The 25,460-nt window shown below is 37.2% G+C and overlaps 1 protein-coding gene across 1 annotated transcript in view; it reads right to left on the bottom strand.

Moving 5' to 3' along the window:
* Window positions 1-2,442, bottom strand: part of LOC122808334 — a 110,782-nt gene extending 108,340 nt beyond the window's left edge. The window contains exons 1-2 of the mRNA XM_044079301.1: window positions 2,273-2,442; window positions 1,667-1,978 (exon numbers count right to left, since the gene is read on the bottom strand). Coding sequence (XP_043935236.1) covers window positions 1,667-1,978; window positions 2,273-2,312 — 352 coding nt within the window. The 5' untranslated portion in view covers window positions 2,313-2,442. The remainder of the gene's footprint in view (window positions 1-1,666; window positions 1,979-2,272) is intronic.
* Window positions 2,443-25,460: the final 23,018 nt, after the last annotated feature.

Raw genomic sequence — 25,460 nt, 5'->3', positions numbered from 1 at the left:
TGATCCTATCTTAAGACAAAGTAGCTCTCTTATAAAACAAAAAGTCTCTTGCTATAGAGTGAAGGAGCAAGACATTACAGTATCACAATCTATCATTAAATCACTTTCCCTACAGAACAAAATGATTTTGAATAGCTATAAACTTGTGTCAAGCATTAAATATAATCATTCACTTCTATTTTCCAAATATTGGGATGGCAAACAAGGAGAAATCTCTAAGGAGTCTAAGTGCGAAGAAATCAATAATACCCTGAATCTAACCCCCTTCAAAATCTAATTTACACTCAACTTATGATAAACAACAATTCCTACTCTACCCCAGCAGTCTTACTGGAATTCGGATATAATAAAAACCTAACCTGTCCATTCTGTTCCCTCCCATGTGTAGATATACTTCACATCTTTTGGAGATTTAAGAATATTTACAAACTTTGGTGTTCTCTCAGAACTCAGTTGGATAAAAAGGGATACGAAAAAAACACATTTTCTTTGCAAACCATGATTCTAAATATAATTTCTAAATTTCTTAAGGGTATCCATCGCCACATCTGTGTTATGGCCTGCGCCCTTCTCAAATATTTTATAGCTAGGAACTGGGTCAATCCCTCAGCAATAGCTTGGGAAAACTTTATATCAATGGCAATCAGATATATATCTACACATAAGTTATGCAATAATAACAAAAAGAAAAAAGAATACTTTCAGAATTACTGCTGTAACCTTTTTGACCTAATCCCAAACTAAATAACCTTCCAAAATGTGCGTCACTAACATTACATTCCAGGAAATCCTCCATCGGTATCATATCTGGCCCTATAATCATTAGACATTGTTATCATCACATTGTAACTTTTGATTTTTCAAAGTATTTTGTTATATTATTTTGTTATCCTCTGGCATCCATGGTGTAAATATGGTATAAATAGTTACACATGGTGTAAATAATTGGTTTATATGGATATACCCTTCTTACCGCATTTCTTTCTTCTTAAGACAGTCATATACTCCTCCTTCCAAGCCATTTTCCATTTGTATCTCTAGACTTTGATTGTAATCAGTTATTGGGGGTCTTTACTGCTTATATTATTCTCTAAGATGTAAGTTTCCCTGTAAGATAACTGCTGTTTTATAAATGCATACTTTTTGTACTAACTGTTATATATATATGCCTATACTTTACTGCTTCCTGTAATGACTTACAGTTTTTCCTTTGTATGTTTGAAAAGTTCGTAAAATTCAATAAAAATATATTTGAAAAAAATTTACAGTAAAGAGAGAGACCTGTTACCTGATGAAGTAATTCTGTATATGTTGTAACATTTTGTAATGTTGCTCTTCATATCTAAATGTGAAGCAAAATGTTTGCTCAACTCACTGTTTTGTCAAAAAAATCATTAAGATCCAACAGAATTTAAGCCTACAAGTCATTATATAAAATATACAGAACAAAAGACTGTTATCTGATGTAAGTAACTGGCAGTAATTTTAGAGATAAAACGTACTTTATCAGTGCTTACTTGTTAAGGCAAATACTTATAAATGAAGTGCAGATATGCACCTTTGAAATGCCACCAGAAAAGATACATTATTTGATCTGTCAGTAGAACAATTGCTCCTAAATACTCATAGTCATTTCGACTTGATAGTTTCTGTCTAACTTGCTTACCTTTGACAATGAGCTGTGTTCCACTTCCAAAAAGGCTTGTCCTGTACCTGCACACTGAACAGAAATATGTCCCAGAATCAGTTCTCATCAGGTTACTTATTTTTAGTACACAATTTTTCCCTTGTGCTACATCAGACGTGGATGTTCTGCTGTCTTTGTCAATCCGCTGAGGAGCTTCTGTGTGTTGTTGGAAGTACCAGACCATGTCAGAACAATAAGCAATTTCAGTAAGAATGCAGCATGTGATGTTGGCAGATTCACCAGGATGAGCCCTCAAAAATACTGGGGACTGTTGTAGCTCTGTCTTCAGAACTGAAATAAATATTATTCAGCATTACATGTTTTCAACAGAAAATCTACTTCAACAGATAAACAGTCACAGAAAAAGTTTTAATTGTACATATAAACAAATGAAAATGCATAGTAACTCTGTTGTCTTATGCACTTTGATAACCTCAGAAAAGATAAGACACCAGCAAATTGTTATTATTACATCCTATGCCCATTTTTAAATGCCTGAATTTTTTTATGAGTTTGTTCTTAATGAAAATTTAAAAGGGAAGCTAGACATTTTAAGAATCTACCAACATATTTCAGTAGACTCACCTGGTAAGTGGAGAAACAGGAATAGTATTACACCTAACATGATATAATGTGCTTAAGAGTATAAAAAGAGCGCACATCCGTTTCCTCTGAGTAAGAATAATACTTGAGCATATAGTGTAGTGACAAGTTATAGGTCAATAGAGAGAACTGTTTTCACATTTAGGTTGCAATAGCTGTCTTTCTAAATGGATAGATAGACAGACAGAACTGTCTTTCACTGTTTGTAACAATATCTGTCTATCTAATATTAGCACGTGGGTTTGGGTGGAAATGCTTGCATATTGCACCTTTGACTGCCTGATGCTCATTCTGCTCGAATGTGGTATTTAAGATCTGCAAGTGTATTACTGCACTGGATATGTCTGAGGAGATTTTTTGTTTAGTAGTTTTGTATGACAGAATTGCATTCATAAGGCGCACTTTTGAAGTGATTTGAAGACTAAACTTCTGATAAGTTTATACTAGTCTACTGATCAGGTCAATCGTTTGTAGCCTAGCTTCAAGATTCTAATTCATAATGTCTTACTACATGAATAGGCTCTTAAGTAGTTACTAGTCTTCTAGTCCAAGGGACCATTGCAAAGCATGACTGGGATTCCGAGTTGCCCCCAACCATTGTCTTTTTAAAGTATATTAGTCATGTTTGGAAGCATCTTTGTTTTACAATTAATTTCTTTTCCCATTGTCCCGTCAAGATAAACCTGCAAGTGATTTTGCAAAAAATAAAGATTGTAGTGTGCTGTTTTACTTTTTGGTTACACTGTTTACTCAGTTTTTCCTCTATAATCACACCCACACTATAATAACGGAAGGTAGTAAGCAAAGATTTACATACAGATGGAACACATAATGGGTAATTAAAATAACTTACTTTTTTAGAGGAGCTGCATCTTATTTACACTGTGGTTTCACTACTATATCATACTTTGTTAACGTTTAATGTGAGGTATTCCATCTGCAAGAACTAGTTGAGAACCTGTCTTTCTAGAAAGAAAAAAATATTTCTGATGCATTTTACAAGGACTACAGCAGTTTATACATTAGTTTAGGTAGTGGGGCAGTGTGTGTTCATTCTTTCCTGATGTCATAGTAGGGATTTTCAGCTTTTAGAAAAAGTTTCAGGGGGTCATCCCTAACAACAAAATAAAATGCAAACAATATAAAGTGCAAAAACAATAGACTTTCTGCTCCAAAATCTGCATAATTCAGTATTGTGCATGGTAAGCAGGTTATATCTAACACCAAAGGTTTGTTACTGTGATTTGCTCAAAATCACATGGTAGGCAAATGAGGGCTGAGGGAATCAAACCTGGAACCCCAAGAACTACAACACAGATCATTAACCCTCTGTAACAATTGTTAGACAATGCAACTCCTAACCACCTATTAATGGTAACTTTTTTCATGTATTTAAAATCTAAGCATTTATTTATAGAAAAAAAAGGAAATGACAGTGGAAGATTAAAAATGAATTCAGCCTATCATAAATACAGCAAAGATTTTAAAGTATTAAAAATAAGATCAAGCTGAACTTAATCAGAAATTCCTCTACTCTGAAATATGTACTTGAAAAAACAGCCAAAAGGTACCAGAATGAAACCAGTAAAAACAAATCCAAGGTACCAATAGACCAGAAGCCAGCCGGAAGTCTTTTAAAATCCGATTTAATGTAAGCACACATCACAAAGTAAAACACATAAACACAAACAGTTACAGCGTTTTTGTTTTAAACACTTCATCAGATGTGTGTCTAAGGCAGGTTGACAGATTAAATATCTCACTAATGAACAGACTGACCAATACAAACTTTCAATAAAATGACTCATGATATTCATAAACATTAATGAATGAATAAACATATAAAAAGAGTGTTTAAAAACATATAAAAGGCTATGTAAAAACAATGCTTAAAATAATTGATTCATATTAATTAATCCAAGTGAGAGCAATTTTAAACAATACTATGACAGTAAATAAATAAAGTAAAAAGTTAGAACTACAGAAGAAATAAATTCAGCACCAGCTTAGAAATTAATATAAAACAATACTTTGGCTCACTGTAGTGATCAAATTTGAAAAGTGCAAGCCTAGTACAACACCTGCTGTTAAAATCTGTTAAAAACATGTAAGTATAAAAGATTGCAAAACATTTTTTTTATTTTATAACTTTGCTGCCCTTCATTTTAAAAGGGGTACAGTAGAAGTGCTGTCATTCAAACCTGGAGGGGAGGTGCTTGTAGTGTTATCTGCCACCACAGTTCTTTATATTCTATTCTCTCTTCCCACTGTCCCCCTCTAGTTTCTTTTTTAATACCTTCCAAGACAAAAAATGTGTAACTAGCATTCACACAGGTTAACAAATGTTTAAAAAGGGCAATGGTTTCCTTACTATTCTGTATGTCGTAGTGGTGTTCGTATAGCCTCCCTTTTAGTTTATGTTCGGTTTTACCTACGTAAAAGGAGTGCCATATCTCATACAATGCTAAATAAATAAGTCCATTTGATTCACAGTTAAAATAGTCATTACTAGTTAAAATCACATTTCTACTGTTTAAACTTATTTCTTTCTTATTAATTATGTACCTGCATTGTGTGCACCTTCCACATTTATAAGTGCCCAGTTTCTTTCTAGCATTTACCTGCTTTCTATCATTTTCTAATGCATTTTTCAGGTTCTGAGAATTTTTATACACAGATTTCAGTTCCATTTTGGATATTTTTTAAAGGTCTGTAAGACTTATAAATTTCCCCACTCCCCTCTAATAATATTCTTTACTATAGCGCTACTGGCATTGTATTCCAACACCATCGCTTTGCTATATTCATCCAGTTAAGGCAGGTCATTCCTAGTGTTATCCATAAGTGGTTGTTCCAAAATAGGTTTATAGTTATCATTCCTACCTTCCTGTACCTGTTTTGTAACATCTTCCAACAAGTAATTTGTGTACCCTCTTGCAAAAAACAATCCTTTAAGGAAATTACATTCTTTCCTGAACTCATTTGTATCAGAGATCATTCGACTTGCCCTTACATACTGACCCTTGACAATGTTTTTCTTGTAGTGATAGGGATGTGCACTGTTGTAATGCTGGTATGAATTAGTGAAAGTGCTTTTCCTGTGCACTCTTGAATTAAACATGTTATTTTCTTTATATATTTCAATATTCAAATATTGTAATCCTTCGTCAGAAACATTATAAGTGACCTTAAGAAATGAGGTAGTTTTGTTTAAGAAATCAACAAATTCCTGTATTCTGTTCTTAGTATCTATCCAAAAGACACAGATGTCATCCAGGAAGCACCTATAAAAATTGTAACAATTCTTATAAATAGAATCCATTGCTTATTTTTCCTCCCATTTAGCAAGAATTAGGTTGGCATAGTTGGGCGCACATGCTGCGCCCATCGCTATACCTCTAACTTGATGGTACAATTCCCCTTTAAAATAGATAAAATTGTATTTTAGAACTAACTCCATCAAATTGAGGCAAACCAACCTATCATTCTGGGACATTTCAACTTCCTCATAGAGGATTTCCTCTAACATCTGCATTCCTTCAAGATGAGGTATGCTGGGAAATAAGTCAATAACATCAATCGTAATAATAATAAAAGTTAAATCGTCCTTAAATAAACCTCCATTGACATCCCGAAGGAGATCCCAGGAATCTTTTAAAATATTTTTTTTTCTTTTCAGCCATATATTCTTTAACTTTAAATCCAAAACTTAGCTAGTGGTAAGGTTTTAGATCCATCAGCTGAGACAATAGTTCTCAGCGGGGGGTCCATTTCATTTTTGTGCATTTTAGGTATTCTGAAGATCATGGGGATCTTGGGTTTGTCCACTTTTAAATAATTGTAAGCATTGCGGTGGTACAGCAGTAGCATTGTTACCTCAGAGCAAGAGGTTCTCTTCGATTCTCGGCTTGACTTGGGAGTGCCTTCTGTGTGGAGTCTGCATGTCCTCCCCGAGGATGGGTAGAGTTCAAAAGACATGCGTGCGTAAATGGGCCTGCCTTTGTTGAAGGTTGGGCGTCGAGCTGGCACCTCGGCATTTTGTAAAAAAATCTACTGCCAATCATTAGCAGACTGGAGTTCGGCTGTGGCGACCCCTTACCGGGAAAAAGCCGAAAGACAAAACAAACATTGGCATCTATTAAACCCTCCAACAACATATCTAAAAGGGCTCCATCTAATCTACTATAAGAGATGTTGACTTTGTTTTTTGAAACACTTTCGTATTTGTCTGTGCCCATTAGGATTTCATTCATTTTGCCTTCATATGTTAAGTTATCCATCAATACTGTTCCTCCCCTTTATCCGGTTTCTTCACACGTATATTATTATTCAACCTAAGCTCATCCAGTACGGCTCTTTCACTTGTACTAATGTTCTTTTTGTATCTAACTTTTGTGATGGCTTTTCTGATTTCACTTTCTAAGATACGTTCAAAATTTTTAATCTGGAGATGTAAAGGGAGGTTGAAGTTACTTTCCCTCCTAATTGATTTGTTTGTGTTATTCTCCTGATTAAAAAATAGTCCTAAATTGATTTTTCTAATGAACAGTTTCACATCAATTAAGGTTTTAGTTAAGTCCCCTTTCCTTAGGGGTATAAATTTCATACCGTTTGATAACTAGCTAAAATGTTCATCTTGCAAATCAATCTGACTAAAATTGTAGCTACTGCAACTATTTTTTTTAAATTTGAATTTATTGGTTTCATCTTGCCAAATAAGGTCATTTTTTTCCTATAAGTCAGGGTGGGGTGTACCAATACAACCTAATACCTCCTTCTCCCCCTTCTTCCCCCTCTCTGAAAATTCTGTTGTGGGTAGAAATTACCATTCCTAATTCTATTTTTTTCAGACCTTCTTAAGGGTTCTTCATCAACAAAATTGTCTAATTAATTTACCTGCTCACCTATCTGCATTATTTTCTACATTTTCACTTATATTCCACTCATGGTTTCTTCCAAAATCAAATCTATTGAGTGCTTTTGGCTTGGGGTAGCTGATGTTGTTTTTATATTCATACATGTCTCTCTCCAGTTTTTTTTTTTTTTTTTTCTCCTCACTAACTCTTCACATTTAGAATCAACATCTTCCCTAATGAGAAAGTATTTTTCTTTTTCACTATGTATAGTAAAAATTAGGTCATTTTTTTATCTGTTCATTTAATGTTTCCATCTCCTTGTTAATAATTTCCTTCTGTCTGTCATTATCTTTAACCATAGCCTTTAAAACATCCAAACCACACCTGTTAAAAGTATCTAAAAGCCCCTTAGGATATAAACTATCAGGTACAACATTGTTTGGGTATACCCTTAAACCTTTAGGAACAATTTTCTCAACTATACACTGTTTCAAGTATGGATTTTCAATATCAAGTGTTCTTTATTTTAACAAAAGTTTAGACATTTTAGCTAATTTCACTTTATAAGAATCATTCACTTGTAAATTAGTTCCTGCATTCTTACCATTATTGTCCTTAAATGTGGCAGGATAACTCACTTCCAGCCAGTCCTTTAACTCCACATTCCTAGAGTTCAAAACTGCAGCAAATGTCCTTGGGTTTTGACCTGCTGGCAAGGGTGAATCCTCCCTATTGTTGATCACTTCATCCCTCAATAAAGCTGGAGTCTGCAGGAATTCATTACTATTAGCTCTTTTTCGCTTACTGTTTACTGAAATGTCCGTTTTGCTTAGTTCTGCGTTATTTCCGATATTTTCCTGCACTTTGAATGCATTCTGCCTGAGGGCTTATTGGGTCCACCCTCCTGGCATTCCTGTCATCATTTCCTCCATAGATTGGCTTAGAGGGGTGAGCAGGTCGATCAATTGTGATAGCTGACCAATCAGCTTTCTTGTTTGTCCAACGTCATCGCTACCACCCCTCCCTTCTCTGTCCGAGCTAGTTTCACTGTCCATGGTCAAAGAAAACCAAGAAAACTTGAAAAAACAGCCAAAAGGTACCAAAATGAAAACAGTAAAAACAAATCCAAGGTACCAATAGACCAGAAGCTAGCCGGAAGTCTTTTAAAATCCGATGTAATGTAAGCACAAATCACAAAGTAAAACACATAAATGCAAACAGGTACAGCATTTTCGTTTCAAACACTTCATCAGATGTGGGTCTAAGGCAGACTGACAAATTAAATATCTCACTAATGAACAGATCGACCAATAAAACCTTTCAATAAAAATGACTCATGATACTCATAAATATTAATGATGAATAAATATATAAAAAGACTCTTTAAAAACATATTAAAGCCTATATAAAAACAATGCTTAAAAATCATTGATTCATATTAATTAATCCAAGTGAGGGCAATTTTAAACAAAACTATGACAGTAAATAAATAAAGTAAAAAGTTAGAACTACAGAAGAAATAAATTCAGCACCAACTTAGAAATTAATATAAAACAATACTTTAGCTCACTCTAGTGGTCAAATTTGAAAAGTGCAAGCCTAGTACAACACCTGCTGTTAAAATCTGTTGAAAACATGCAAGTGTAAAAAATACAAAGCATTTTTTTATTTTATAACTTTGCTACCCTTAATTTTAAAAGGGGTACAGTAGAAGTGCTCTCATTCAAACCTGGAGGGGAGGTGGCTTGTAGTGTTATCTGCCACCACAGTTCTTTATATTCGAGTCTCTCTTCACATTGTCCCCCTCTAGCTTCTTTTTTAATACCTTCCAAGACAAAAAATGTGTAACTAGCAGTCACACAGGTTAACAAATGTTTAAAAAGGGCATTGGTTTCCTTACTATTCTATATGTCATAGTGGTGTTCGTATATCCTCATTTTTAGTTTACGTTCGGTTTTACCTATGTAAAAGGAGTGACATATCTCACACAATGCTAAATAAATAAGTCTATTTGATTCACAGTTAAAATAGTCATTACTAGTTAAAATCACATTTCTACTGTTTAAACTTATTTCTTTCTTATTAATTATGTACCTGCATTGCATGCACTGTCCACATTTATAAGTGCCCAATTTGTTTCTAGCATTTACCTGCTTTCTATCATTTTCTAATGCATTTTTCAGGTTCTGAGAATTTTTATACACAGATTTCAGTTCCATCTTGGATATTTTTTAAAGGTCTGTAAGACTTATAAATTCTTCCCACTCCCCTCTAATAATATTCTTTACTATAGCGCTACTGGCATTGTATTCCAACACCAATGCTTTGCTATATTCATCCCATTGAGACGGGCCATTCCTAGTGTTATCCATAAGTGGTTGTCCCAAAATAGGTTTATAGTTATAATTCCTACCTTCCTGCACCTGTTTTGTAACATCTTCCAATAAGTCATTTCTGTACTCTCTTGAGAAAAACAATCATTTAAGAAAATTACATTCTTTCATGAACTCATTTGTATCAGAGGTCATTCGACTTGCCCTTACATACTGACCCTTGACAATGTTTTTCTTGTAGTGATAGGGATGTGCACTGTTGTAATGCTGGTATGAATTAGTGAAAGTGCTTTTCCTGTGCACTCTTGAATTAAACATGTTATTTTCTTTATATATTTCAATATTCAAATATTGTAATCTTTCATCAGAAACATATGTGAACTTAAGAAATGAGGTAGTTTTGTTAAAGAAATCAACAAATTATTGTATTCTCTTCTTAGTATCTATCCAAAAGACACAGATATTGTCCAGGAACCTCCTATAAAAATTCCAACAATTCTTATAAAGAGAATCCATTACATATTTTTACTCGCATTTAGCAAGAATTAGATTAGCATATGTGGGCGCACACGCTGCGCCCATCACTAAATCTCTAAATTGACAGTACAATTCCCCTTTAAAATAAATAAAACTGTATTTTAGAACTAACACCATCAGATTGAGGCAGACCAACCTATCATTCTGGGACATTTCAACTTCCTCATAGAGGATTTCCTCTAACATCTGCATTCCTTCAAGATGAGGTATGCTGGTAAATAAGTCAATAACTTCAATCATAATAAAAGTTAAATCTTCCTTAAATAAACCACCATTGACATCACCAAGGAGATCCCATGAAACTCTTAAATATGTTTTCTTTTCAGCCATATATTCTTTAACTTTAAATCCACAAACTTAGCTAGTGATAAGGTTTTAGATCCATCAGATGAGACAATAGATTTGTTTTTGTATAGGTTGATAGGTCCATTGATTAATTAACTGATCCTCTGTCAAGCAGAGCCAATGAAGTGATCCCAGGGGTGCATTTTCTGTTACCCATCCACTAGTCAAGGTTTCTCTTGAAGAATGTCAGTTAGGGCCACTGCCAAATGTAGTTTGGAATTTTGTTCCAAAGCAAGGGGAGTATAGGTTCATAGGTAGGTACTAAAAAATAAACAGCCCTTGAACCCAGGACCCTATACACTGAAGTCACAGCAGTTAACCACTAAGCCATCATATCAGTAGGCTTTTTATATGTTTTTAAAGAGTCTTTTTATATGTTTATTCATTCATTAATATTTATGAGAATCATGAGTCATTTTATTGAAAGTTTTTATTGGTCAATCTGTTCATTAGTAAGATATTTAATCTGTCAACTTGCCTTAGACCCACATCTGATGAAGTGTTTGAAATGAAAATGCTGTAACTGTTTGCGTTTGTTTTACTTTGTGATTTATGCTTACATTACATTGGAGTTTAAAAGACCTCCGGCTAGTGTCCCTACTAACACAGAATGCCACATATAGGCATACACCTAAGAGCATGTATGAGACTGGGTATAGGGATAGGGATTCACCTGTCTCCTCGTAAACTAGGGTCTTTAGGATAATGACCTTTCTTGTTAGAAACCTCTGGGGACTTTCTAGTTGCTTGAGGTATTAGACAAGATATATGAGAAATGGGAATCGTACTGTATAATTAGCCTAATCACAGATGATTAGAAACAGATGATAACCTCTTTTTACCTGGATGATATGGATATAGATATTGTTTGTGCCAAATAGAATGATTTTCTGACAGTGTCTACATGGTCAAAGGAGAGGACATTATTAACCCAGATACCAAGATCTTTGACTACCTGGAATCTAAAGGAAATTCTAAAGTAAGCCTTCATCTCATGTGTCTGAAACATTGTTGTTATCTGGTTCCAGACAGCTGGAAAAAATCATGAAAAAGAAAACCTTCCACATGTCTCCAACCATGTCCTTAGTGTAGCAGCAGCCCCATACCTAATGTTGTGAGCAGTCATGTTGGGATACAGTGCCTCCTCAACTCTTTCAGCTAAACAGCATCCAGATCATGTAGGGCACAGAAAGTGAGGTTTATAATCCTGCATAAACATTTAACTACAACCAACAGTTAACACAAATCCCCATCTCAAAAAATATACGTCATGTTCTAGATGTGCCTGTCACCAGCCTAACAACAGAATTCTGCACCTATTGTATTTAGGCCAGATTACCATCCCAAATCCCAAGAAAGAGGGCATTTCAGTATTCAAGGAATGTATCACTGTCTTTAGGTCAATAGACAGTAAGCAGCATTTGCTGTGGGAAATATTCTTCATATGGATATAAGATATTTTGATGACAGCTGATATCTGATCTCTTAGCATCAGTCTATTACTGTGAACAGTCCTCAAATCATAAATACAGAAAACAAATTCCAACTGACTCAAATCACAAATAATCAATGGTGAAACCATAGCCAGATGGATTGTGGCATGAAACAACCTTGCCTCAGTCATAGCTGGGTTGAGCTAATGTCTCTCAGGTGTCATTGAATCAAGCATAGTATCCCAACAGTTTTCCAAATATGAGAAATCAGGCATAGTTTCTGCAGAAAAGAGGCAGTAAAGCTGAATATCATGAGCATATGATTGCTAGAAAATGTCTTACTTAACCATGATTTCCCATATTATCATCTGCGCATAGTAAATAACAAAGGAGGCAGAACCAATCCCCAGATTATGCCAGAATCTAATAGGAGACAGAAGACTTTATCCCTGATGCTGGGTATGGCCTGTTAAAATAGCACAAAAAACAGCCGCAGACATTTCTAAATTCTCTGCAGTGTGTCTGCAGGTAGTCAGTCAAGAGTATGTAATCCTCAGTGGCAAAAGCACAGACAGATCAGGAAAAAAATAACTGAATGCTATATTTCATTTCTCAACATCAGCAGAGCATTAATAAGTCACATACTGCCTCTGCACTATGCTTCGGTCTAAATCCAGATAGATGTGTGTCTATCAAGTCATTTGACAACAGATAGCAATACTGATGGGCATAGCCTACCTTCTCCATGATCTTAGCAAAGGTAAGATTAGACACGGTGATAATTCTACAACAAGAGTGCACCCAACTAAGGTTATCTAAGAATAGAGGTGTCCAGATCCTCCTTAAACCTTGGCTGAAAAATTAAGTGAATTATGAAGAAAATAACTGTTCCTAGTAGATCAGGATAAGTTTTAATTATTCTCATAGGAACAGACTTCAGATAAAAATGGTCAGCTGTATAGATGAACTGGAGTTTACATGTTCTCCTAGCATACATGCTCAAAATGTGCCCGCTAAAATTCCAAATAACTCATTGCTCACAGCCATCAGTACACAATGGGTACTTTCCAGGGGAAAATCACTTTATCTTGGCAACTTCATCTATAAAGAAATGTTGGCTTCCCCCCACTCAGTAGATGAAAAAAAAAAGATAATAAGATCGACATACTAGAACTCACAGTCTGCCAACAACCCAAAAAGTGTGTCTGGATAACTAATTGTGGCAGAGATGTCTTTAAATAGAAATCTGTGAATTTTTCAAAATATCTCAGTCTGTTGCAAAGCATTCATCTAGAACATATCTGTACTCAAGAAGGTTCAACCTACTTCATTGTACATTGATACTCTTGCTTATCATGGACGTTAAATGCACCTCATGTTCAAACCATAGCTTATGAAGTACCAGTAGTGTAGAGCAAACACTTACCAGGGTAACCTAATCCAGTGTTTTGACACTGGTAATTAAATAATTAAATGCCAAAATCAGCTTATCTGGGTCATATGCAGTGAATTCCTCTGGAAATTGCTACTGAGTTATTAGACTTTACTAGAATGCACTCCCAATAGATATCTACATGTCACTATCCCCAAATCTGGAACCCAACTCATGAGACACATAAGCCCAAAGTGGATCAGACAATTGCCAGAGAAAAAAGTGCCATAAACCTTATGCATAGGCCTGGTTGTAAAACTGAATCAGGAAATAACTTTTATGAAGTTGAAGCTCTCCACTGAGGTTAAGACTTCCATGATGAGTTTGCTGATCTACCTAGACATTAAAATTCCCCAAGACTAACCATCCTACCACTGTGGGGAAATATGAAGCGTATCAGTGAGGAGATGCAATTGCTTTTGCTGAAAAGCTCTGAGGTTAGCTGATGAATTGTAGACACAGATATTGCAGTTGCAGCAAAAACAAATTCAAACTTAGATTTTCAGCTACCCCCTCAGTTATCTCTTAGCCAAGAGGAGGCAAACAGCTACTGCACTGCCTAAGCTTCCCAATCTATCATTGCAAATGACTTGATGGCCTGATCGAATGCAGAAATCAAGACAAAGCCATGTGTTGTCATTCAAATATGTCTCAGTTATAAATGCTAAATTAACTGCTTGGAGTAAATCAGATCGAACATCCAGTTTACTCTTGACTGACCTGGTGTTATATAGCAACTCTTCAGACATTTTATAGAGACAGGTCCTACTAATTTGCTAGAGATTTGAAGCTGCTGCATGAAGTATTTGGACAAGTCAAAAAGGACCAATGTCTTCATGCAATTTCACCTTCAGATGGTGCTGAGCAATCCTGGTCTTTAAAAGATTGTATGGTTGTTTTATTTTCAAGATTGCTTTTGCAGATCTTGAACAGTTGTCTGTTTAGTAAACAAAATTATATTCAGTCATAGAATACAAACTGACATTTCAACTTGATTTAATGCTCACATTTGGCCTGTTTTATATATCCCTCACATTTCAAACACTGTTCTTTATGTGCTCATGCAGACTGTCCAGAATTATTCAGAAAGAATGAGAAAACTGTAAAACTAGATGAGACAAACCATTCTGTTCTTCACTGGGGTAATCACCCTGTAACCCACGAAGAGAACTTTTCCCCAATCTTTCCTGCATATCTGTAACCATCTGTGACACTGCATGTTCAGTAAACCAGGGTAAAAGCATGCTTTTTTTGTCCTCATTTGTTTCTGTTTTCTCATGCCAGTAAAACCAAAATTGTTAGATAGGACTTGATTCTCAGAAAAAAAATAATTGTCTAATATGTTTTTCAGACGATATTTCAGCATGCCCACTTACAAAATAACTCAGTTACAAAATAAGTGAACACCAGTCTATCTATGTAGGTATGTTATAAAAGAGAATGATCAATGCACATACCACAGGAACACTCATACAACAACATGGCCTGAATAAATATTTCATTGCCATACAGTCACAACTTGTGATGATATTATAATTGTTTAACATAAAATGGATGTGAATAACCCGATGCAATGGTGCTTATGTAACATTAGTACATTCATATAATGTTGCCACAGGAATTGAATAGCAAGTGATGTAACTCTATACTGTCCAATGACATTTGGAAGAACCACTGGCTCACCAGTGGAAGTCTTACAATTAGAGTGACAATTCAACTATGCTAACTTATTACATCATATGTATGTCTGTTAAACAGTCTCTGAGATGAAAGAAATAATGGAGGATTTAAACAATGTAAATGAACACATTAAACTGTGGTACACCCTATTTATGCATTACAGGCACTGAATGTAGATGTTGAACACATGAGCATCAGACAGCAGACAATACATGATGTACAGGATGAATGCACCGTGGTAGAAATGGAAGTACAATTGTAAGGTATGTTGTCATGTTTCACTTTAACTCAGACATCAAAGACCTTTGATGACCTTTATTGTTTAACATAATAAACAATAAGGGCATGAACCTTTATTATTCCTAACACAACTTCAATTCATTGGAGGAGAAAACATAAAATGACTATCCATAAGGAGAGCGTAACCACTCACCCTTTTAATAAGCAGCGTCCCCCATTTGCTTGCTTATCCTCATACTTACAAAGCAGCGTTCCACCATTCACCTTCAACATCTCTTCACGAACCCAAAACACCAAGTCCACACAGCCTCCACCATCAATCTTTCACCACTTCAAACTCCTTCCACCAGTTATCCGCCAGAGGGGCAACAGAAGAGGGGCAAGCCTGTTCCTTTTCTCCACCCACCAGCCCCAGAGGCTGTTCCCCCTCACACCCTACCCTCACTAAACAGTCCCTCCAAAAACAATGCCAAATTTAAATTAAATAAATCAAGTATGAATTCACTAAGGTGAACCCCATCTGTCCGAAACCACATAGGGTCCCCATCATCAAACTCACTGTGCAGAATAGTATGCACCCCCATCCCCTTTAACTGTTTAGCTAATGTAAAATTCACATACCCATGAGCCCTCTCAACTGCAGAAAACTACTTTGCCTCCCTCCAATCTAACCAAGGAATAATCTCCGACCAAACCAGACACACTGATGGATAAAGCTTCCTTAAAACTAAAAAAGTCTTCACAAATATGATGAACTAGCTGCCTCTTTGGAATCACACCCAAATCATTACCTGCTAGATGAATCAGTAAAATATGAGGTGAACCCCACTGGATCTGCAAAATCGTAAATACCTGGAGTAACTGGTTTTACTTCAACCCTCTAATACCATGCCAGGTAATCTTCCATCCGAAATGCTGCAAGCCCAAATCAGTGCCATTGCTCCAAACTGCATCCTGCCTAGCTGCCCAATACATGAAAGAGTGGCCTAAAATGATAATCCTTTTCCCTAAAAAAAAAAAAATTAACAATAACATAAAAATACTAATCCTTATTTAATATAAGACAAAAATGAGTTAGAAGACCACCGCTCCACCCTTTTAATGACTTTGGTTGAACTGCCTCCTTTCGCTAAGTCAGATGCCCTACCCATCCTAAAGGAATGAGTAGAAAATTTGTCCCCCCTCAAGGCCCACACTGACAAGGGCCCTTCTCATGACTAAATTGAACTGCCCACCCTCCCATTAATGCCCTACCACCTACAGATGTAAAGACTAATTCATTTGCCATTCCATCTCTAACCGCCTGCAATTTCCTTCTCATGCTACAGGACACATCCATTCTGGCCTAACTTTCCCCAAAACTATAGATGCCCCTTTACCTTCCTGATCTGTTTTAGGTGATCTCAACCTAATGTGCACTGCCTTTGGCAATATCAGAACATCACCCCTACCAACGACCTCAGTAACTCTGACACCCGGAAAGCTGCACAGTGCATCCATACACTAAATGTGCACCACATCACATATTCCTCTGAGCTTCTGCATACTCTGCTTAAACCTTGTAACAACATTCTTAAAATTTCTGTAGTCATCAGCCATCTCCTGTCCCTAGTTGGGCTTTACCCTCTATCATCATTCAGAAATCATGATCACCTTTTAAGAACAATAAAACAGACACAAAAAAACATTGTGTAACAGAAAACTATAAACTTTTGTTTTCTCTTTTTTATTGTAGCAGTAACTGAGACCTGGTTCAAGGCTCCAGAGAGCACCCCTGCAATGCCAGGCTACAACTCTTACCACACTTTTCGGCCACCAAACCAGGACCAAAACACTAAAGGTGGAGGAGTGTCTGTATTCACCAAGGATATTCACACCACCAGGCTAGTTGCCCATCACAATGCATCCGAAATTCTCCAGGTGCAACTAACACTAGGTAAGACTGCAATCCAAATTGTAGCTTGCTACAGATCCCCCACCATGCCCCAAGATTCTCACTACACCGTTCTAAACATACTGGGAAATATTAAGATACAACCAAACACCTTAATACTGGGTGATTTCAACTACCCTGCCATTAACTGGAAAAACTACTCATGTAAAAACACCTATGCCCAATGGTTCATGGAATTCATAAATTCCAACACCCTAGATCAACTAATCCATAGTCCCACCAGGGAAAATCGATGCTCCACACCTATGGGCACCCCCTTGTTGGTCAGGTCTGACCATAAGCTAATCACTCTTAACATCCACATCCCACCCACACTCCCCAGTAAGGAAACCTCCATAAAAAAATCTCCAAAGCCAACGTCATGCTACTCAAGACAGAAGTGACAAACTTCATGACACCCATGCAGATGGGAACTGAAAGTTCGACTGCTGAATCCTACAGTCAGGCACTGTATGAGCACATCCACTCATGCATGAATCGTGCCATCCAAAATAGAACCAAGATGCTCTCCTCCAAAAGAAGGAAGCCAATCTGGTGGTATCCTGCCATAAACAAACTTTACAACAAAAGGAAAAAACTGTTGCATAAAAAAGGAAAATCCCAGGATGCAAAAAACTCCCTTACCAGCCTCAGTAAGAAGCTGAGATCCCTCATAAAATCCTCCAGAACTTGTTATGAAAATAAAATTGCCAAAGATTACAGACAAGCACAAGGCATTCTATAACTATGTCAAGAATCTAAATGGCAATGCTCAGATCTGCTTTGAGCTACAACAGAATGGCATTAAGTATACTGATCCCAAAGATATTGCCAATATCCTAGCAGATCAATTCAGTGCCAACTTCACCCCCCTCTCACCCCCTAAACAGCCCGTCTCAGTACCAAAAATTGCCAAATTCTAGTAATAACAGAAACACAGGTAAAAAATGCACTCTCCAAAGCTAAAAATACAGCATCCATGGGACCAGATGACATCCCCGGTTGTGTACTACATGAACTACAAAATGAACTGGCACCTCACCTAAGTGTCATGTTTAATCATAGCCTCACGTCAGTCTTCATGCCCACTGAGTGGCGCACCTCTACAGTTATCCAACTCCATAAGGGAGGAGCTACCTTGGATCCTGGGAACTAATGCCTCATAAGTCTGACGAGCCTGATCTGCAAGGCCATGGAATGTATTATCATGGAACTTATAAACAAAGACAATGGCAACCTTGAAACATGGACCCTACCCAGTTTGGGTTCGTGAAGGGCCGATCTTGTTTCCTGAACCTAATTGACTTCTTTGTATCAGTCTCCAGAGCTGCGGACGAGAGTAAGGCGGTCCACACAGCCTATCTGGACCTTGCCAAGACCTTTGACACCATCCCCCACTCTGGAATCATAGATAGACTTACTAAGCTGGGCATTAATCCCTACATCACTCGATGGGTTGTCAACTTGCTTACTGATAGAACCCACACTGTAAAACTAGCCGACTCCATATCCATCTCCAGACAAGTGACAAGTGGCGTACCACAGCGTTCAGTCCTGGGACCGCTCTTGTTTGCCATCTACTTCTCTGAAGTACAGACCAACATTAAGGGACTCTGGCTAACAAAGTTTGCAGATACTGCAAACTGGGAGCCATTACTGAATCCCCAAATGATGTGGATACTCTACAAAAGGGCGTTACAGAAACAGATGCTTGGTGCCAGAGCCATGGGATTCAAGCTCAATGCCAAGAAATGTATAGTTATCCCCTTTGGGAAAAAGCATGTACCCACAAATTACCACATAGGTAGCAGTACACTAAACACTGAAAGTGTGATAAGAGACTTAGGGACACAGGTGGACAGTGGTCTCACCTTTGATAACCACATTGCCACAACAGTCATGAAATCCTTCTATGTGGCACACCTTATCACTAAGGGCTTTTCATCCAGAAAAAAGGAGGTCATTGTCCCACTGTACTCTTCCCTCATTAGACCCATTATAGAATACAATGACCCGTTTGGTATGTACCTCTCAAGACATCTGTGACAACTGGAAAGGCTGCAGAAATACCTCACTAAAAGAATCACAGGCCTAAAGCAGATGCCCTACGCTGACCGCCTTAAAAAACTCCAGCTATACTCTGTCTGTATGTAGTCATCCTTAGGCATTCAATGAAGTCCATGTAGGCGTAGTGAAAAGCCCTACATGGAGTTTACATGTTTGCATGGCGAGCAGCAGCGTTAATTGCATGTGTATGACACACACCAGGTTTAAACATAAAAAGCATAGTTTGGTAGCCAGCAACAGTGTTGTTGGCCATGAAACCAGCTAAAGCAGCACAAACACCCACATCTGTTTTCCTACTGGCAAATTAGGACTGTGGGATTATGCAGAAAGCCAGAGTGACTACCACTATAATTAATAAAGCAATGTATATCGTTCCAACACATTACATGAAAGTGTATACAGTGCTGAGGAGTGTGGTAACCTGCTCCAGACATACTGAATAAAAGTTGTGCAAATGATACAGACACTGCATTATAAATAAATAATCAGGGGAAGTGAGTTTATTAAAAAGGGACATACACATGAATTGTAGGAATGAACACAGGGAAAGAAGGAAGATAAAACATGGCAATGTACAGAAGATGAAGGCATGTCAATGAAGACAGTTGTAGCAGCAAAACTAATCACATATTTTCATGATATAATACTTACTGCACAGTGATTGTATATTTTGTGACTGTTACACAAGGTGACATATTGATGGAGAGGATTCTTTGTGACATAAGCACCCTGACATGAACAATGGACAGGACATATATCAGGGATGGTATATACAATAGGGGTAAGGTGCATATTGTGAAGCTGTTCAAAATGAGTTGCCTGAATATGAATGTAATGCCAGCATAGGTTTCAAACAAGCGGGCCACATAGGAACAGGTTCATGGACAACAGTAGACAGAAGCATGCATAATCATTGACAATATCACCATAATACTACCAGTAATCCCATGTCTTTGACATAACATATGTGATTGTGAGTGATCATAGATGGTTCTGCAACAACACACTTGTACAACTATTCTGATTTGTCAGGAATCTCTGAGAGGAATCAAGCATACTTTCCTCAAAATGTAACATCTGATGGAGGTATTACGAGGAAGACTATTACACTTGAATTTGAAATTATGAGCAATCATGACTAGTTGACGTGTGTGTGTGTGTGTGTGTGTGTGTGTGTGTGTGTGTGTGTGTATATATATATATATATATATATATATATATATATATATCTGTATATATATGTATATATGTATGTATGTATATATGGGTCTACTTTGAAACATCTAAAACCCGTAACATCTCATTTCATAACATTGAGACCAGAACATCTACAACCCAAAACATCTAAAACATATAACATCGAATTCCATAACATCTAACACTACAAATCACAAGAAAATAACATCCCCTCCACATATGACACTAAAACTACCAAACACACATTTTACTACATTTCTGCAGAGGGGAAGGCCCCCTGCAACCCTCCATGTGGGGGGCTCTGTCCCTCACACCCGCCGTAAATTAAATATACCAACTCCAAGATCGCACTACAGTGGGAAAAAGTTAATTTCCTAACTCCACTGTATCAAGCCCTACTGCAGAAACATAATAAAAAGTGTGTTTGGTAGTTTGGTGTCATTATATGTGGAGGGGATTATTTTCTTGTGATTTGTACTGTTCGATATTATGAAATTCAATGTTATGCGTTTTAGATGTTTTGGGTTTTAGATATTCTGGTGTCATTGTTATGAAATTAGATGTTATGGGTTTTTGATGTTTTGAAGCGGTCACATATATATAGATATAGATATAGATATAGATATATATATATATATATATATATATATATATATATATATATGTATATATATATATATATATAGAGAGAGAGAGATAGAGAGATAGATATAGATATACACATGGCACAATCCACGCTGTCACAAATGTAACCCATGCTATCAATGATGAAAATCAGTTTTGTATTTACTGTGTGCAGCACAGGAACACATATCACACATGCATCTTGTTTAGCACCTTTATGTGGGTACCATACCATCAACAAGTAATGTTTATACAACAAAAAAGAATACTTAAGTATGGCCAATAAAATGTGTGGGACCTCACCATGGCAAATGTGGCACACGAGTAATTCATCCCTGGAAAATGTGATGGGAGGTACTTAAAAATGGTGCATTGTACTCAGTTATTGGTGTGATGACAGCTGAGAACTATAGAACTATAATGCCCTTTGATGTGGATGTCCTGCACATGCTCACTATTTTGGTTACATATAATTGAGTAGTCACTGATGTGGGCACATTCCGGTGAACGTTGCCCATATCATCTACCTGAGTACACACATTAAATACCACTTGCATACCTGTCAACTGTACAGATTTTCGCAGAATGTCTAGACTTTTGCCTCATTATTTTGGCATGTTTCTCATAAAATTGTGATTTTCTGGAAAATAATTGGGAAAGCGTTGAGAGATGAAGTCAGAAAATAATGACAGCCATTTAAATTTCAGACTTTATACCCTTCAGAAAATTCATGCTAATGCAAAATCTGTTATTCTATCAACTTTCTAAGTTTGTAAGAGCAATATTTAAAAAGTGTCCCTATTTTTGGTCTTTGCCCCCCCCCCCATTATTATAGAGGTTGAGAGGTATGACCACTTGGTCTGCTCATAGGTTTGTGTTCTCTATATGATAATTAGCTAGTGCATTTGTTTTTATGACACAACTAATTATCCCATGATTCTGGTTCATCTACTGTGTCCCCATGTCTGTGGCAGCAATTCTTTATGTGTGTGTGTGTTGGTTATCCATAATTTACAGTCCTCCACAAAGCTGGTCAGTCTTGACATTGGAGACTTAAATGATGAACAGGGAAGGGCTTAGCACAGAGCCTTGGGGTAATGACCTTATCACTGGACTCTAGATATAGGTCACTTTACAATTTCAATATATTTAACTGTCACATATGTGATCCAGTGGTCTACCCACTTGGTGATGTAGATGTTTATGGCCACTTGTGACAGTTTCTCAGTAATACCTGACTATGTATATGTGTCAAATGCCTTGGCCAGGTCAAGTTTTGCAGAATGACAGTGTTGTCATCATGCATGCCCTTGATGACCTTCTTGACATTGAACAGATATAAAAAAAATCATGCAGCTTAAACAAATCACACATATGTTTGGTACACAGTTGCAATATTACCTGTACCCTTTTAGAAGGGGTCAAGGATGACTTGTTGTTCTACCTCACAGATGACGAGAGTCAGGATGTGTTTATAACTCCGTGCATCAGATAATGGTCACCCCCAATCAGAAGGATGCATGTTAATGTACACCCTTCTACAGGAACACAAGCTGTCTGGAGGCTGTGTTGAAGTATGGATACAACTGTGTCTGGTAGGTCATGTTTTGAGTCATGCTTTAGGCAACCTGTGATGTTGTCAGGGCTCATTGAGTCTATATTATTAGCCACAGAGAACACACAGATGAGCTGCCCTCCTTAGAATAAAAACTGAGTAATTTTTGCATGTGTACTTTGGCTGACTGTCAGTGGTGACAGGGGGGTGACATGTAAAACAAACTGTCAGCTACTGGATTGCCATTTTCCTCTGGTATGGTATGTCTGGTGGCATCCACATAGAGATCTGTGCTTAGATGTGTGTTCCCCTTAACATTGGAATAAATGATTTGTGTATAGATCTCCAAATGCACCCTTGGTCATTCATCACATTTCACACAGTTACTATGCACTCAATTGTACAACTGTACCCATGTCAAGTACTTATATCACTTGCACAACATATGCCTACATGTGTTTCATGGGCAAGCTGTGTTTGAGCAGCCTGATATAATATCAGGACACATTAGAGATTGGCTGTATGTGGCTTATGCAGAACATTTCATGACACAAATGCTAATAGTCACACAATGGTGCTGCTGACCACCTCAGTAATCCTTGGGGATAGCAACACAACTGCACATAAATGCAATGAATTTCACAAGGTTGCAGTTGTGTCAAAATGCATGATACATCAGTTGTGTATATCACAGCATAGCAACATGTGTATGAGACAAGACTTATGTGACCATGTAATTAATGTGAATTTATACTGATGTCTATCATAGAACATTTAATGTTCTTATGTAGACAAATCCACACCTGTGACATAATACAAGTGTCACTATGATGGCGGAATCTGAACTGTGTAGAAGATTGATCTGTTCCACTAAAAAACACATCCTTTAACAGTGTATCATACCATGTGAACAGTTCTCAGAAGGCATATTACTACAGTTGTTATAGAGGAAGCATATACTGCATTAGCATCAATGGCCGTCAATACATTAGTACACTTCACAGATTGTAAGACCCTCTTATAGCCATACCATACATCTACACCTCAATGCAGCACGTCAATGACAGCAACATTGACATGTCAACTGTTCAAAGGGTTGTAGAACAGTATTAGGCTAATGGACAACATTACATTAAATCCTAGCCATTATTATACCATGTAAAAAATCATATATCTGTGTTATGAAAGATAGTAAGACTATTGTATATGTGTATATTTGCTGGATTGCATTACATCACTGCCACTGTTCATGTGGGACATGTGCGCCACATGATGACAGAATTAGCAAACACACGTGCAATGCTCTTGAGATGGCGTGTAGAGGCTCAGGTAAGGACTCTGCTTCATGATGTGCATATGCATATTTGACGAGGACATCCTCCACTATTCTACAGGAAGGATGTCATGTAATCAGAGGAAAAAAAGAGGATGGTGGATACATGGGGTTACATGAAAGGTTCCCCAAGTGATAGGGAAATGAGTGATTCCAAAGGTCACACAATGACCAAAATGTACCACCAATCACACAAACACTCACACACTCACACACACACACACACACACACACACACACACACACACACACACACACACACACACACACACACACACACACACACACACACACACACACACACACACACACACACACACATGCATAACAGCAGCAGCAGACTATTCCTGATTTGAGTATTACACTTGTGTAGGTATAGAAGATGAATGCCATGCAATGTCACAGTACGCCACATATGTCTGACTGTAACACTTTCACCTTGCACTTTATGGAGTATGATAGCATCATTTAATGCTGAGGAGAACATGTTGTGAGGAGTGCAGGACATGGATCAGGAGTTACATCCCTGTGCAAAATTGTCTAAAAAAGTGATAGGTGTATGTATAGATATATAATTTGCCTGATGTGAGATTAGAACAACTTTATGTATAGGCAAAGCACCTTGCACACACAGTAGATAATGTTACTACCACTGCACAGGTTTATCGGAAAGACTGTCAGACTGCACTATATACAGTATGACATCATCACTGTATTTTACAATGATATGTTTGGAGTAGGGTTTGATATAGCTGTGGGCTCACATATTGTTGTAAAATTTACTCCCTAGTGATTGTGACTACATACACAGTTCACTGCAGTGAGAATAGAACCACTAGCTAAGTATTTACAAAGTGCAGTATTTAATGCAAGTGCCCCAACACAATTCTGGCTTTTATGTTGTCAGACAACACTTTATAACTGATGACATCAGCAGTGTCTGCTGAGAAGATGATGCTAATATCAGTATTCCACATGCAGGTGTAAAATGGTCTCTTAAATATCAACCAACAGAACAAATATATATACACACACACACACACACACACACACACACACACACACACACACACACGCACGCACGTGCACACACACCAGTTGACCACATTGAGAACAGGCCCCCTACTTAATTAAGTAGACCGCCTAGAGGCCTCAGTATTTAACGGAAGTGCCACAGCACAACTCTGACTTTTAGAGTGTCAGATGACACTTTATATGTGATGACATTAGCAGTGTCTGGTGAGAAGAGGATGGTAATAACAGTGTCTCACTAGTAGGTTTATGGTCTATTGAATGCAAACCAACTGAAGAATCACACACACCAGTTGATTACAATGAAAACATAACCCCTGCCTAAGAATGCTGAATGGGGAACTCTGTATTTAATGCAAAGTCTACAATTTTAGAGTTTTGGAAAACACTTTATAACTGATGACATCAGCAGTGTCTGGTGAGGAAAAGGATGGCAATAGCAATGTTCTACATGCAAGTGTAAAATGGTTTCTTGAATGTCACCCAACTGCACACACACCAGCTGACTGCAGTGAGAACAGAACCCCTACCTAGGTACACTGACTAGACAACTCACTATTTAATGCAAGCATC

The sequence above is a fragment of the Protopterus annectens genome, chromosome 8.part0, assembly GCF_019279795.1.
Source record: "Protopterus annectens isolate FY-2018-M chromosome 8.part0, PAN1.0, whole genome shotgun sequence".
Classification (NCBI taxonomy): domain Eukaryota; kingdom Metazoa; phylum Chordata; order Ceratodontiformes; family Protopteridae; genus Protopterus; species Protopterus annectens.
The sequence above is the reverse complement of the archived record's forward strand: the minus strand, read 5'-3'. Positions and strand labels throughout refer to the sequence as shown.